This window comes from Oreochromis niloticus, linkage group LG3, assembly GCF_001858045.2.
Source record: "Oreochromis niloticus isolate F11D_XX linkage group LG3, O_niloticus_UMD_NMBU, whole genome shotgun sequence".
Classification (NCBI taxonomy): domain Eukaryota; kingdom Metazoa; phylum Chordata; class Actinopteri; order Cichliformes; family Cichlidae; genus Oreochromis; species Oreochromis niloticus.
In genome coordinates, this window is record NC_031967.2 from 6799312 (window position 1) to 6815476 (window position 16165).

A 16165-nucleotide genomic window follows, 5' to 3' on the forward strand; every position below is an offset into this window, starting at 1 on the left:
TCCACACTCAGGTCTTTCTTAAACTTTTACATGTAAAACAAGTGTAAAAACTGTTCTGGTTACATATCTGTTTCAAACCAGTACATGGTTTAGCCAAGGTACATTATATAACTGTATGTGTGTGTGTGTGTGTGTGTGTACGCCTAAGGTAAAATGTGATATTGTCTGAAGGACGCAAAAGCAGGTTTAGTTTTCTGGGTGATACAGTCATGAAACTTTACTGTAGCTCAGTTCAAGGAACTTCTGTACATTAACATTAGCATTTTAATTATGCTGGTATTTTTGCCCCACAAGTGACAAGACTTAGACAGGAGGGGGTAGTGCTATGTTATGAATGCTAACATTAGCAGGGTTAGTTATCCAACAGCATTTAAAAGTTACAGACAAGAATTACGAAAAGTACAATGGACATTCATAGCTGCCAACTACTAAACTTTTTTTTTTTAGTTCATAGTGACTCCATACCTGTTTTAGTGTTTTTCACATGGTTCTTCACACAGCATTGTAGTTACACAAAGACCAAATCCTTAAAACTGCGATTTTAAGCATGTTGTCATAATGAGACCACAACTGAGGATCTAAAAGACACTGAGGCAGAGACAGAGTTTACAGTTTATATTTTCTGACAGAAAAGACTGACTGGAGAGGGAATATTCAGACTTTAAGTAGAAATAACTGAGATTGGGACCAGGAATAAGCTTAATCATTTTTGTGTCTCACTCAGGGAAGCATTGACTAACGTTGTGGTTTCAATTTGTGCTACATTTAGATACCAAAAGTTTATTCTAGACTTATTGAAAGGACTGATTTTATTCGGCTGTTTTGTCCCACTTATAATTGCCTGTTTAAAGTTATTTTTAGAGCCATGCAGCACTTCCCTTATTATCTATATTTTTTACTCAAGTTCATGCTTGGAGAAGCTAAAATGTGTGGGTTTAATCCAATTTAATACAACTGAATCCTACAAAAGTGAGAACTCACCAGATGCTTTTGAAACCTCTCAGCTTTGATGGCTTTCATTGTACTATGCGCTTCCTGTAACTTCTGGTTTGTGGAATGATGATAATGTGGTTTGTCCACCTTTGTCAGAAATGGGAATGCATCTTCCATACAACAGGTGGAGGTGTTAAAGCATCCACCCCCCTGATACACTGGGTTAGATGTCATAGTCTCTTAGACATGCTCTTAGAGGAGTGCTACTCACCACAGTTCATTTTCTTTTCTTTTGCTCAATAAAATATTTAAGGATAGCTTTTAAACAGCTTCAGATTGAGAGTAATGGTTATTTATTTGCTGATCACCTGAGGGATTACCCTTTGCTGGACTGGGACAAAAAATCGGCCCTGGCATTTTTGGTCCTGGCAGCGCACCATGGTCACTCAAAAAAAAAAAAAGAAAAAAGGAAAAAAAAGAATGTATATGTCATGCATACACATATTGTGTGTATACTACCAGTCAAAAGTGTCATGAAACGCTATGTGGCAGGCAGGAATTGGACCCAAAATGCAGGCTCGTAGACACAAGGGATGAACTCAAAACCACAGCTTTATTCACACGCTGGGAAAGCATACAAAGTAAACTAAACTGGGGAATAACACACTAAACTTACAGGGAGACACCAGGAGATCCACACAGCATGAGGGACGACGCGACACTGACTCAGAGAAACACAGGGTTTAAATACACTGGGAAGTAACGAGGGGAATGAGACACAGGAGAGCACAGCTGGGAGAAATCAGGACTGACGAGACAAGGGAGCAAAGCAGGACACATTTACATAAGACACGGACCTTCAAAGTAAAACAGGAAGTATGACACAGAGACATGAACTTGGCACAGTGGAGACAGCAACTAAGAAACACAGAGACATAAACCATAAGACAGAGGACTCTAAGAACCGAAAGACACAGAGGGAAACTCAACGTGCAGACAGACTACACAGAACAGAGGGGACACAGAGAAACACGAAGGGCAACGGATCGAAACTAGAAACGATACAACTCACAAGCACAATACTACAAAAATCATAAAGAATTAAACATGCTGGGTCAGGGGACCCAGGACCCTGACAAAAAGTTTGGACACACCTTCTCATTTAATAGCTTTACTTTTATACATCGAATATATGACGCAAGATATATGGAATTATGTAACAAAGAAAAGATTGATAAATAACTCTAAATATGTCTTACATTTTAGATTGCTGAAAGTAGCCACCCTTTGCTTTGTTGACAGCATTGCAAACCCTCGGCCTTCCCTCAGTGAGCTTCATGATGTAGTCACCTGAAATGGTTTTCCCTTCAAGTTTCCACCAATGTCGCCTGCTCTGGCACCTGGAAGAAAATTGACTATGGTTGCTGGTGTCTCTAGCTTCGCATGTCTCTGAACAGAATTGTCAAAAATCAAAGTTTGATCTCCGTCAAGTGTGTCGCTGAGTGGGGAAAAGCGGTTAGAGGCTGAGGAGTAACTAAGCATCTGACACATGAACAGGAAAGTGCAGGAGGGACAGGTAAAGAGGCCATGCTGCTAGCGAGTCGTCTATGAGCTAAGCTAAGCTAGCAAAACCCTAAAGACACAGTGAGTGAATACTGTAACTAAACATTTACGAGTGAATACACAGAGAGTGTGCTGTGGGTGAAGCACGTGAAGATTACACTGCTACGCAGATAAGCTACCCAACACATCACCGTTTGATGGAAAAGTCACAGGAAGTGATACTCTACCACAGAGAGAGTGAACACCAAGTGATAGCGCCTCAACCTACATATTTATACAGACAGAAAGGTTGGATTTATGAAGCTGAATTTAATAAATTGTGCATAAATTAGCAGTATTTATTTTCCGATTTGGATGTACGCATTTGTAAAATAGTTTTACGTGTAGCCAAATTGCTACGTATTTGTGGGTGGATTCAAACATGTGCTTGGCAGTCTTCAGAAGTTGCACACAAATAATTGTACACATTCTTAAAGCTTAGTTTACACTTATGGATCATATTTTGCACATTTGTAACCATTTTGAGACATATTTCTCTCAATGCAGCAGCAGCATCCTGTGACTGTGAGGCTAGGTTACTAGCTGTAGCTGATACTACTGACAGCACTGACAGCTAATACGCTGGTTAATTTTTTACATTTTGCTGATTCTATTTTTATTTTAGTTTCTTTTTATTGTTTTCTGTCAGCTTTTCACCTCCACCGTTTCATCACTTCTTCTAAAAGCTGCATAAGAGATTAGATTAGGCAGTGTCCAGTGTCAGTAATGAAAAAGAAGGAATGGGTTGCTGTCAGTGCTTGTACGGCTAGTACATCGGCCCAAAAGTGTGTTGGCCCACCAAGAAAATGCCCAGTAAGCCACATTACCAGTCCAGACCTGGTGATGCCCTGACTTTAAATCTATTTACACAGTGCTTTTCATTTATGTTGATCTGATGTCTCAGCAACTATTTCAATGATATTTTATGACCCTAAGACTTGGATTATGTGATGACCCTAATCATTGATAAAGAATATCACTGAGAACACTGAGATATTTTTAAAATTAAAAACTTGTTCATAATATGACCAAAATATGTTCTGTGTTTAATCTCTAAGCATAAACATTAGGATTGTATCAAAGTGAAGCAACTTGTGTAATAAAATGATGAGTGAAGTTGTTATTATTGCCCAATAAGTTTGACTAGTAGTCTAACAAATTTAAAAGACATTGAAGATAAAGTTAAGACATGTAAACACAGAAAGCTACTTTGAATTGATCGATCATTATTCTGTTGCTTTTATACGGTCCACAAGCTCTGATTTTAGAGCCCTTGTGGTTTTCACCTCAGCTCTGCTCACACCACACTGTGCTTTTCTTACTATCTGACTCCTCCAGACCATTAGACTCTGAGAAAATTGCATTAATCAGTTATTTCTGAATCTTCTTATATGATACTTCTTTATCATGTCTAAGTTTTTCTTCTCAGATAACATGTGAACAAATAAGAAAAACAAAAAGGCACAAAGCAGAGATTTAGAAAAAAAACAACAACCTTGAATGCAAATTTTATTCACATTTTTATTTGTTTTCCAAGATTCATGTCACCCACAACACACACACACAGAAATATCAGCAGGTTATATTAATAAGAACGAATTCTTCTTCCTAAGTCTATCGTGTGGCAGCATACACAACGTTAGGCTCCGGCTCTCTCTGTGTCGCAGGCCTGCGGCTTCTTTTAGCTTTTGTCTGGAAACTCAGAGCTGCGTAGTTCAGATCATCTGAGTTCATGTTCTGAAAATTAAAATACTTTTTTTAAACAGATGAGTTCAACACACTCTGAAAGGTTTGTGGATTTGTGAGTTACATGACATAAGATTTCCATAAGATTTTATTCGTTGAATTAAACAAGAATCCCAATCAATAATGATTCTAATGTCTTCGAGTGGTTGCATTAATTTTCTTTAAAACACTGTTTTGCAACTGATTTACTGGTTGCATCTGGATTTCACAAACTGCACACAACTAGCTTTAATGTAAAGAACAGCAGAGCAGAAACAGACATTTTTATCCTCCTCAACAAAATAACTTCTAAACAACCAGGAACATTTATTTTGAGACATATTTTAGAAGAATAATTTATAATAATAATCTAATATATTTCTAATATATTTATATTTTTTTGTACACTAACGTTTAAGGTTACAATTGGTGTTAGAAATCTAATTTCGCAGACAATGTATCATAATGGTGTATGTATTCCTTGTATTTTTGTTTATATTTTTTAAACTAAACTATTACTTATTTGCAGCTATCATTAAGCTTTTTTTCTGCTGGGATTATTTTTTTACTTTTTAAAATTTCTGTCAGATACTGATGAATGTGGTTAATGAGAAGAAAAGACAGCTTGGATGTCGTGGATGCCATAGGTTGATATTAGTCATAGAATAACTACATGTTTAAATGCATCTTTTTAAATCATGACATTCAGTTCACACAATATGAGTAAAAACACATTTACCTTGTGTTCTTTACTCTTAGGTTCCGTAGCTAAACAGCAAATACAAAATTGAGATGAGTTAATTTTCACAAACATATTTTTATCTCCCTGTTTCAGTTTACTATAGCAGGTGAAACAATTACAGCCAAGTCTACCTGTTTGTAGGTTCCTGACTTTTAGAACCAGAACAATGACCACCATAGTAAGTAAAACAGTCAGACCACCCAGCACGATGCTCATCAGATGTATGCATCTTTCAGGCTTTTCTACAAACATAAATAGAGTGGAAGATTTCAGTCTGGGTGAAGTCTGAGCTCAACAACAATCAAAATGCTTAGACACAGGAAAATAATCTTACTTTCAGCCTTAAAATCTTCATCATTCGTTTCACCACCTGTAAAGAAACATGGGTATTATAATAATTTGTGACTTCCAGTTCTTATTGAAAGTCTCATCATGCTGTTCTGCCACTAAGGAAAGCTTACCTTCAAATCTTAACTCTACTGCATTGGAAATAATAATATGCACATCCACGTAAAATCCACAGAAATACAGCCCAGCATCAGATAAACTCACTTCTGTTATTTTAAGAAAGACAGAAGTGACATTCGAACTCATATTGAATTTTCCATTTTGAAATCCGTTACAGAAAGAAGCTTGGCCATGAGACGCAAACATGGAGGAGATACAGCTAGTTTTAGTCATGTTGACCACTCTGAACCACTCTGTATGTGTTGGACTTGTGGAAATGTTGGAGCACTGCAGTGTCACTTCTTCACCAGGCTGGACCTCCACAGTGTGAACCTCAGAGCCAGAGACAAAGGTCCATCCTGAATCAAACAACAAAGACAAAATGAGATTCAGCTTGAAATGTACGGTACAACAGACGCTGTAACAGGGCAACAACTTTTCATTTGATTTAATTACGTCACTGCTTTCTAAAGTCAAATTTAAAATCTGTTGGGCTCCTCGTTCCATTACTTATTTTAAGCTAAGAGCAGTAATGTGCCAGTACTTACTGAGGCTGCAGAAAATCAAAGCTGTTATCAAGACAAAGTTCCTCATTGTGTGTTTAATCCTGTCGCTGCTCAGACAGTTAGTGAACCACACAGCTTTTATAAAGGGGTTTAGAGGGGCGGGGTGATTTAGTTTGTCATCTTGCCAATGAACTACAAAGGCAATGCAGTGCATTTACATATGTTTTAGCATTGGCTAATATCAAACAACATTAATGTAGTTTGTTTATTTATTTGTTTATTTCTTATTTTGTGCTAGGATATTCACACTCCTAGGATCCAGTGTTATATCTGTTTTTTGATCAAGTATCCTATTTTATGGTAAATGGTAAATGGCCTGTATTTATATAGCGCTTTTATGGTCCCTAAGGACCCCAAAGCGCTTTACATATCCAGTCATTCACCCATTCACGCACACATTCACACACTGGTGATGGCAAGCTACATTGTAGCCACAGCCACCCTGGGGCGCACTGACAGAGTCCCAGAGTCCCTTAAGATCTGATGCAGCATATAAAGGAAAACAAAAATGGGGATCAATAGTGTTTTTAAAATTTAATATACTTTTCACATATGTTTGCCTTCATTAGACCTAAGTTAAAGCTAATTTTATATATCCCAAATTTGTGAAATTATTTAAAGCTGTTTAACCCCGTAGTTGTTTTCCCATACTTTCTGTCAGCTTTTGCAATCAGAATTATGCAAATAACCCTGCAAAGGTGACAGACGATGCATGCAAATCACATGACCAATTTAAGATGATATAGCAGCAAGATCCACCCTTGATAAGTCTTCATTTCAACTTTTGTTGAAAGTGCAGACTTCAAACTACCAAGTAATGAAGGCCAAATAAAAACAAAGTTATGACAAAAAATTTACATCATACTTTGTCTCAATATTATCATCATTTGGTAGAAGAACCACAATTGACCAGTACAGCATCCGCGTCACTGCAGCCGTAGCATCTATCTGTCTGTTGATTTCCCCCTCCCCTCTCCCCTCACTTGTGGACCAGATCCAGAGACATCATCCACTTGGGGCAACAGCTCATCTCTAATGAGTGTGCACTCAACGCTTTTCCGGTTGAGGACCATGGTATCAGACTTGGAGATGCTGATTCTTATTCCCACCATTTCACACTCGGCTGTGAACTGCTGCAGTGGGAGATGGAGGCCACCACCTGCTGAAACCAACAGAACCACATAATCTGCAAAAAGCAGAAACAAGAATCTGAAACTACCCAAGTAGAATCCTTTTGCCACTTGGCTACGCCTAGAAATTCTGTCCATAGAAAATATGACAAAAATCAGTGACAAAGGGCAGTCCTGGCAGTCCAGGAACAAGTCTGCATCACTACTGACACTGTTCTCCTGCTAAGCCACCTGTGGCTCTGTTGTCACCATTCTCCTGTCAAGCCAACCGAAGCTTCCTGTTTCTGATGATGGTGACTTGCTAAACCTGGAGATCAGGCCTCAGAGGCCTCAGCCTCGGAATGCTGCTCTGTGGCCTGCAGACCACTTGAACTGGCTTAACAATAATAATAATAATAATAATAATAATAATAATAATAATAATAATACATTTTATTTGTAAGCGCCTTTCAAAACACTCAAGGTCGCTGTACACAGTAGAGTAAAAAAGCAACATAAAAGCGAAGAGTTTACACAATCATAAGACAGAAACAAATTTAAAATAGCCAAATGGAGAGGTTATGTGGGATAAGCTATTTTGAACAAGTGGGTTTTGAGTTGGCACTTAAAGAGAGAGAAGGTAGAGATATTTCTTAAATCAGGAGGTAGGGAATTCCAGAGTCGAGGAGCAGAGCAGCTGAAAGCCCTGCTCCCCATGGTGACAAGACGGGGGGAGGGGACGGAGAGTGAAAGGGAAAAAGAAGATCTGAGACAACGAGATGGGGTGGTGATGTTAACCAGATCAGAGAGAGAGATGATGAATAGCTTTAAAAGCGTACAAAAGTATTTTGAAATTGATACGATACTTGACCGGGAGCCAATGAAGCTGCTGCAGAACAGGAGTGATGTGGTGGATAGAAGGGGTCCTGGTGATGATACGGGCAGCAGAATTCTGGATGCGTTAAAGCTTGTGGATGGATTTTTGAGTAAGACCAAAAAGAAGTGAATTACAATAATCAATCCGGGAAGTAACAAGGCTATGGACAAGAATGGCAGTGGCATGTGAGGTGAGAAAAGGACGGAGACGATTAATGTTGCGCAATTGAAAATATGCAGACCGAGTGACATTATTAATGTGTGAGTTGAAAGATAGAGTACTGTCGAGGATGACACCAAAGCTTTTCACAGAGGAAGAAATGGAGACCGGCGAGTTATTGATAGTAATAGAGAAACTGTTGGTTCTGGATAATGTTGATTTAGTGCCTACTAAGAGGAGCTCGGATTTATTACTATTGAGTTTAAGAAAATTAGAAGAGAACCATGAATTTAGTTCAGCTAAGCAGAGGGTGAGGGAGGATGGGGGAAGAGCAGAATCGGGTTTAGTGGACAGATAAAGCTGGGTGTCATCGGCATAACAGTGAAAATGGATATTGTATTTACGGAAAATATGTCCAAGCGGTAGAAGGTAGATAATGAAAAGAAGGGGCCCCAGGACAGATCCCTGGGGCACGCCAGTGGTCAGAGGAAACGGCTGAGAAGTAAAGGATTTGAGTTGAATGAACTGAGTGCGATCAGACAGGTATGATTTAAACCAGGCTAGTGGAGTATGGGAGAGACCGATGGAGGCTAGCCTACTGAGAAGAATGGAGTGAGAAATAGTGTCAAAGGCAGCGCTCAGATCAAGGAGGATAAGAATGGAAAGTAAACCGGAGTCAGCTGCCATAAGAAGATCATTGGTTATTTTTATAAGTGCTGTTTCAGTACTATGGGAGGGGCGAAAACCAGACTGGAACTGTTCATACAGATTATTATTAGTTAAATGTGAGTGGAGTTGTGTGGCAACTATTTTCTCAAGAATTTTTGAAAGAAATGGTAGATTGGAGATAGGCCGAAAATTCTCAAAATTATTGGGATCTAGACCAGTTTTTTTTAATATTGGGGTGATGGCAGCAATTTTGAGGGAAGCAGGAACAGTTCCAGTGGTAAGTGAAGAGCAGATGATAGAAGATATGAGGGGAAGCAAAGAAGGTAGACATGCCTTAACCAAAACTGTAGGAATGGGGTCTAGCTGACAAGCAGAAGGTTTTGACTTACAGATGAAATCTGAAATATCAGTAATCGAGGGGAGCTGGAAAGCAGAAAAACAGTGTGATGGGAGAGGAATTACACAGGAGGAGCTAAATGGAACATCGGAAACCAGGTCTTGGTGTATTTTGTGAATTTTCTCGATGAAAAATAACATTAAAGAATCACAGAAAGAAGACGAGTAAAGGTGAGTAGGTAAAAAATCTGGTGACCTGAAAGAAGAGTTGAACAGTGAAAACAATATCTTGGTTGAGTCATCTTTTGAACAGATAATGGTGGAGTAGTAAGCAGATTTTGTTTGATTAATACACTCCTTATAATACATGATATGATTATTAAACATTTCCTTGTGGATATTCAGACCAGTTTTCTTATAGAGGCGTTCAAGTCGACGTCCTTTTGCTTTCAGGAGCCTGAGTTCAGCTGTGAACCAGGGTGCTTCTGTTTTTTGTTTTTTTTTTACTCCTGTTTCAGATTGTCTTTGTTCCGTTCTTAATCTAACAAATGTACCTCTGGAAGAATGGTCAAAACTTCCCATAAATACACACCTAAACCTTGTAAAAAGCCTTCCCTGAAGAGCTGAAGCTGTTATAGGTGCAAAGGGTGGGCTGGCATCACATTAGAGTGACAGCCAGTTAAGGCTTTGTCAGAAGAGGAAGGAGGGGTATTGCTGACTCTGGCATGGCAGATTTTAATAACAAAGAAAGAGCGTAAAAAGAAAGAAAGATTGAAAAAACAAAAGAAACAGTTCTTTCAGAAATAAAAAGTTTGGACCAGTTGGATGGCATACTATACACAGTATATAGATTACCAGTCAAATGTTTGGACATGCCTTCTCATTTAATGGTTTTTCTTTATTTTTACTTCTTTTCTACATTGTAGATACAAACTGAAGACATCAAATATATGAAACAAGAAATTTGGAATTATGTAGCAAAGAAACAATTGATAAATAACTAATAAATAAATAAATATGTCTTATACTTTAGATTCCTGAAAGTAGCCACCTTTTGGAAACCCTTGGTCTTCTCTCAATGAGCTTCATGATGTAGTCAGCTGAAATAGTTTTCTCTTCTTCTGTTGAGCAAAAATCAGGTTGGTACACAGCTGACAGCACTATTTGACAACTGTTAGAATTCATATTATAGCAAGAACCAATCAGCTGAGTAAAAGAAAAACGACAGTCCATTTAAGACCTGAAGGTCAGTTGGTCCAGAAAATTGCAAATTGTAAATGTGTGCAGTTGCAAAAACCATCAACTACTCCTAAAAACTGTTGCAAGACCTCAACTATGTCCAACAGTCACTGTTTATTGAATCTGATTTTTGGGTTCAGCCAGCCCCACGCTATGACAGATGTCCAATAATGTCTAGTAGTGCCAGATGGATCACATACATTGGGATATAAGGACAAAACTGAAAGAGCAGTTTAACACACTGATCTCCCATAGAAGCCTGGATGTGCAGTAGAGGCTGACAATCATGCAGCAGAAATGCCATCACACCACCAGCAGGAAAACCAACAACAGAACAAAAACAACAACAAAGTCAAACCCGTGTCTTTCACCCAACAGAGCAAACAGGCAGAGAGGTTTTCATTACTCTGTCAATTATTGCATAAAAATTTAACTAAAAGTGTAAAAGAGTGCAAATTCTTCTACTGTAAAAATTAATTTGACTCCCTGTAAAAAAGGAACTGTACAGTGTTCTTCCTCTTTTTAATAAAAATTCAAGTAGAGCACAGGAAATATGTGGCACTCTGCCCTAAACATTTAGGATAAAGTATGGCAGTGAGAGAGAGAGACAGTGAAGAGTTACAGGATCTCTGCTGTTCTGATGTTATCAAAATGTCACAGTGCTGTCTCTTCCTGTTAAAATGTATTTCTATTCTCCCACAACAGAGCATTAGACTCTCCCCAAAAGAAAGTTTCACAATCGGTGTAAGACCATTGACTTCTCCTTTATCAACATACTTTAAGTGTAGTGTTTTTCCTCTCCAACAAAAGGTGGACAAATAAAAAAGACAATGACACAAAAGTAAAGATACAAACACAACTTGAATGCAAATTTTATTTGTTTTATTTTTTGCCATATCCTCCACAAAACAAAACCTTATCTGCAGGTTATCACAAAGCACGAGTCTATCTGGTGGCAGCGTACACAACATGTGGCTGCAGCTCTCTCTGTGTCACAGGCCTTCGGTTTCTTTGGACTTTTTTCTGGAAGTTCAGAGCTGCGTAGTTCAGATCGTCTGAGCTCATATTCTGAAAACCAGAATATTTACACAGCTGAGATTGCTACATATATATCATACATTTGCTGATATGTGGGTTAAACCAAAAATGATTTTACATAAAATGTGATTTTAAGAGTTTAATGCTAAAACACCTAATCTATACTGGAAGAACACCTGTGCTGTTCAGTGTTAAACACAATTCAATTAGATTATACAGGAAAAAAAGAGTTTAGCTTCAGTAACAAAAGCCGGAGAATGGAACCAATGTGGCTATCTATGTAGGTAAAGCTGTCTTTTACAAAAAAAAAAACATTTTCAGAGAAGAAAACAAAAATCTTCAGAAGAAGGAAACATGTAATTCTACAGTCACCATGGCCTTGACAAACTCTTAGACACTTCTCTTTCCAACATTAATATATCAGGACATATTGGTTGCACATTCTGAGTAAAAAGAAAACAAGAGTAACAACAAAAAAATAAATAAACATTTACCTTGTTGCTTTTTGGTTCTTGTTCTGCCACTAAATACCAAATAAAAAACTGTCATTAGTTCATTATTACCAGCGCACAAGAGGAGGTACAAGATTTATCTGCCAAAAGGAGGTGAAACAAATTAAAGCCATATGTACCTTTTTGAAGTTTCCAGATTTTTAGAACCAGAATAATAACCACTATAGTGAGTAAACCAGCCAGACCACCCAGGATGGTGCTTATCGGGTCTGTCATTCTCTCAGACTCTTCTGCAAAAAACAAATCAAAACAAAAACCCATCAGTCCACTTCAGTCAGATTGATTGAAACATAATATTGATATTAACTATGAGCACAATGAAAAGCTAAATTTTAGAAGCCATAAAATATTTTACTTTCAGTCTTAAAATCCTCTTCTTCATTGGTTTCACCGCCTGTAAAGAAACATGGCTATTATAATATTTTGTGATTTCCTTTTTGTCTGTGAGCTGATTTTGGATTACGTATGAACATAAAACTAACCTGGAAGACGAAAGTCCTCCCTACAAGCTTACCTTGAATTCTTAACTCGACTGCATTGGAAATGACCGTATGCTTATTCACATAAAATCCACAGAAATACAGCCCGACATCAGATAAATCCACTTGTGTGATTTTAAGAAACACAGAGGTGTTGTTGGAACTCATATTGAATTTTCCATTTCGAAATCCGTTACAGAAAGAAGCTTGGCCGTGAGACCCAAACAGGGAGGAGATACAGCTAGTTTTAGTCATGTTGACCACTCTGAACCACTCTGTATGTGTTGGACTTGTGGAAATGTTGGAGCACTGCAGTGTGACGTCTTCATCAGGCTGGGCCGTCACAATGTGAACCCCAGAGCCAGAGACAAAGGTCCATCCTGAATCAAACAACAAAGACAAAATGAGATTCAGCTTGAAATGTACGGTACAACAGACGCTGTAACAGGGCAACAACTTTTCATTTGATTTAATTACGTCACTGCTTTCTAAAGTCAAATTTAAATTCTGTTGGGCTCCTCGTTCCATTACTTATTTTAAGCTGAGAGCAGTAATGTGACAGTACTTACTGAGGCTGCAGAAAATCAAAGCTGTTATCAAGTCAAAGTTCCTCATTGTGTGTTTAATCCTGTCACTGCTCGGACAGTTAGTGAACCACACAGCTTTTATAAAGGGGTTTAGAGGGGCGGGGTGATTTAGTTTGTCATCTTGCCAATGAACTACAAAGGCAATGCAGTGCATTTACATATGTTTTAGCATTGGCTAATATCAAACAACATTAATGTAGTTTATTTATTTGTTTATTTCTTATTTTGTGCTAGGATATTCACACTCCTAGGGTCCAGTGTTATATCTGTTTTTTGATCAAGTATCCTATTTTAGTCCCTTAAGATCTGGTGCAGCATAAGGAAAACAAAAATGGGGATAAATAGTGTTTTTAAAATTTAATATACGTTTCACATATGATGTTTGCATTCATTAGACCTAAGTTAAAGCTAATTTTATATATCCCAAATTTGTGAAATTATTTAAAGCTGTTTAACCCTGTAGTTGTTTTCCCATACTTTCTGTCAGCTTTTGCAATCAGAATTATGATATTAACCCTGCAAAGTTGACAGACGATGCATGCAAATCACATGACCAATTTAAGATGATATAGCATCAAGATCCACCCTTGATAAGTCTTCATTTCAAGTTTTGTTGAAAGTGCAGACTTCAAGCTACCAAGTAATAAAGGCCAAATAAAAACAAAGTTATGACAAAAAATTTACACCATACTTTGTCTCAATACTATCATCATTTGGTACAAGAAAAAAATAAACCAAAAAGCATTTTCTAAGAAACATGACTTAGTTTATGACCTTAAAGACGTAGGGACGTAGATGGACCAGTAAATTGAGAGCTCGCTTTTCACCACAATTGACCAGTACAGCATCCGCGTCACTGCAGCCGTAGCACCTATCTGTCTGTTGATTTCCCCCTCCCCTCTCCCCTCACTTGTGGACCAGATCCAGAGACATCATCCACTTGGGGCAACAGCTCATCTCTAATGAGTGTGCGCTCAACCCTTTTCCGGTTGAGGACCATGGCATCAGACTTGGAGATGCTGATTCTTATTCCCACCATTTCACACTCGGCTGTGAACTGCTGCAGTGGGAGATGGAGGCCACCACCTGCTGAAACCAACAGAACCACATAATCTGCGAAAAGCAGAAACAAGATTCTGAAACTACCCAAGTAGAATCCTTCTGCCACTTGGCTATGCCTAGAAATTCTGTCCATAAAAAATATGACAAAAATCAGTGACAAAGGGCAGTCCTGGGAGTCCAGGAACAAGTCTACATCACCACTGACACTGTTTTCCTGCTAAGCCACCTGTGGCTCTGTTGTCACCATTCTCCTGTCAAGCCAACCAAAGCTTCCTGTTTCTGATGATGGTGACTTGCTAAACCTGGAGATCAGGCCTCAGAGGCCTCAGCCTGTGAATGCTGCTCTGTGGCCTGCAGACCACTTGAACTGCCTTTGGGTTTTTTGGACTTTTGTGCTTCAGATTGTCTTTGTTCCGTTCTTAATCTAACACATGTACTTCTAGAAGAAGGGTCAAAACGTCCCATAAATACACACCTAAACCTTGTAAAAAGCCTTCCCAGAAGAGCTGAAGCTGTTATAGGTGCAAAGGGTGGGCCGGCATCACATTAGAGTGACAGCCAGCTAAGGCTTTGTCAGAAGAGGAAGGAGGAGTAATGCTGACTCTGGCATGGTGGATTTTAATAACAAAGAAAGAGTGTAAAAAGAAAGAAAGACTGAAAAAACAAAAGAAACACTTCTTTCAGAAATAAAAAGTTTGGACCAGTTGGATGGCATACTATACACAGTATATGCATTACCAGTCAAATGTTTGGACATGCCTTCTCATTTAATGGTTTTTCTTTATTTTTACTTCTTTTCTACATTGTAGATACAAACTGAAGACATCAAATATATGAAACAAGAAATTTGGAATTATGTAGCAAAGAAACAATTGATAAATAACTAATAAATAAATACATATGTCTTATACTTTAGATTCCTGAAAGTAGCCACCTTTTGCTTTGTCGATAGCATTGCAAACCCTTGGTCTTCTCTCAATGAGCTTCATGATGTAGTCACCTGAAATAGTTTTCTCTTCTTCTGTTGAGCAAAAATCAGGTTGGTACACAGCTGACAGCACTATTTGACAACTGTTAGAATTCATATTATAGCAAGAACCAATCAGCTGAGTAAAAGAAAAACGACAGTCCATTTAAGACCTGATGGTCAGTTGGTCCAGAAAATTGCAAATTGTAAATGTGTGCAGTTGCAAAAACCATCAACTACTCCTAAAAACTGTTGCAAGACCTCAACTATGTCCAACAGTCACTGTTTATTGAATCTGATTTTTGGGTTCAGCCAGCCCCACGCTATGACAGAGGTCCAATAATGTCTAGTAGTGCCAGATGGATCACATACATTGGGATATAAAGACAAAACTGAAAGAGCAGTTTAACACACTGATCTCCCATAGAAGCCTGGATGTGCAGTAGAGGCTGACAATCATGCAGCAGAAATGCCATCACACCACCAGCAGGAAAACCAACAACAGAACAAAAACAACAACAAAGTCAAACCCGGGTCTTTCACCCAACAGAGCAAACAGGCAGAGAGGTTTTCATTACTCTGTCAAGTATTGGATAAAAATTTAACTAAAAGTGTAAAAGACTGCAAATCCTTCTACTGTAAAGATTAATTTGACTGCCTGTAAAAAAGGAACTGTACAGTGTTCTTCCCTTTTTTTAAAATAAAAATTCAAGTAGAGCACAGGAAATATGTGGCACTCTGCCCTAAACATTTAGGATAAAGTATGGCAGTGAGAGAGAGACAGTGAAGAGTTACAGGATCTCTGCTGTTCTGATGTTATCAAATTGTCTAAACATATACAACCGGTTTAAATTAGAACTATGTCACCTTTATACTTCCTGAAGGGCTTGGAAACCTTATGATTTTAACCTCAGTTGGGCTCAGACCACACAGTGCTGTCTCTTCCTGTTAAAATGTATTTCTATTCTCCCACAACAGAGCATTAGACTCTCCCCAAAAGAAAGTTTCACAATCGGTGTAAGACCATTGACTTCTCCTTCATCAATATACTTTAAGAGTAGTGTTTTTCCTCTCCAACAAAAGGTGGACAAATAAAAAAGACAATGACACAAAAGT

At 38.3% G+C, this 16165-nt stretch overlaps 2 protein-coding genes across 2 annotated transcripts; both read right to left on the reverse strand.

Annotated features, from left to right (window-relative positions):
• Positions 1 to 4068: 4068 nt before the first annotated feature.
• On the reverse strand, positions 4069 to 6055 carry LOC109196225 (uncharacterized). The gene is made up of 6 exons (XM_019349876.2): positions 5998 to 6055; positions 5464 to 5808; positions 5337 to 5372; positions 5134 to 5244; positions 5000 to 5028; positions 4069 to 4272 (listed from the first exon to the last, which is right to left on the reverse strand). The coding sequence occupies exons 1-6, from the start codon at positions 6041 to 6043 to the stop codon at positions 4150 to 4152; spliced, it is 690 nt and encodes a 229-aa protein (XP_019205421.1). The 5' UTR covers positions 6044 to 6055; the 3' UTR covers positions 4069 to 4149.
• A 5220-nt stretch (positions 6056 to 11275) lies between these two features.
• Positions 11276 to 13081, reverse strand: LOC102077922 (uncharacterized). Its single transcript, XM_019349872.2, has 6 exons — positions 13003 to 13081; positions 12469 to 12813; positions 12310 to 12348; positions 12074 to 12184; positions 11937 to 11965; positions 11276 to 11472 (listed from the first exon to the last, which is right to left on the reverse strand). Exons 1-6 carry the CDS (start codon positions 13046 to 13048, stop codon positions 11350 to 11352), a joined length of 693 nt encoding a protein of 230 aa, XP_019205417.1. The 5' UTR covers positions 13049 to 13081; the 3' UTR covers positions 11276 to 11349.
• Positions 13082 to 16165: the final 3084 nt, after the last annotated feature.

Bases quoted from the DNA above. Each gene is read 5' to 3' on its own strand.
- LOC109196225 (XM_019349876.2), bottom strand. From the start codon at position 6,043: ATGAGGAACTTTGTCTTGATAACAGCTTTGATTTTCTGCAGCCTCA. The intron at 5,245-5,336 runs GTAAGATTATTT...TTATGTTTGTAG, and splicing joins TGAAGATTTTAAGGCTGAAA to AAAAGCCTGAAAGATGCATA. The intron at 4,273-4,999 runs GTAAATGTGTTT...TTTAATTTTCAG, and splicing joins CTAAGAGTAAAGAACACAAG to AACATGAACTCAGATGATCT.
- LOC102077922 (XM_019349872.2), bottom strand. From the start codon at position 13,048: ATGAGGAACTTTGACTTGATAACAGCTTTGATTTTCTGCAGCCTCA. The intron at 11,966-12,073 runs GTACATATGGCT...TTTGGTATTTAG, and splicing joins AATCTGGAAACTTCAAAAAG to TGGCAGAACAAGAACCAAAA. The intron at 11,473-11,936 runs GTAAATGTTTAT...TCTGGTTTTCAG, and splicing joins AAGAACCAAAAAGCAACAAG to AATATGAGCTCAGACGATCT.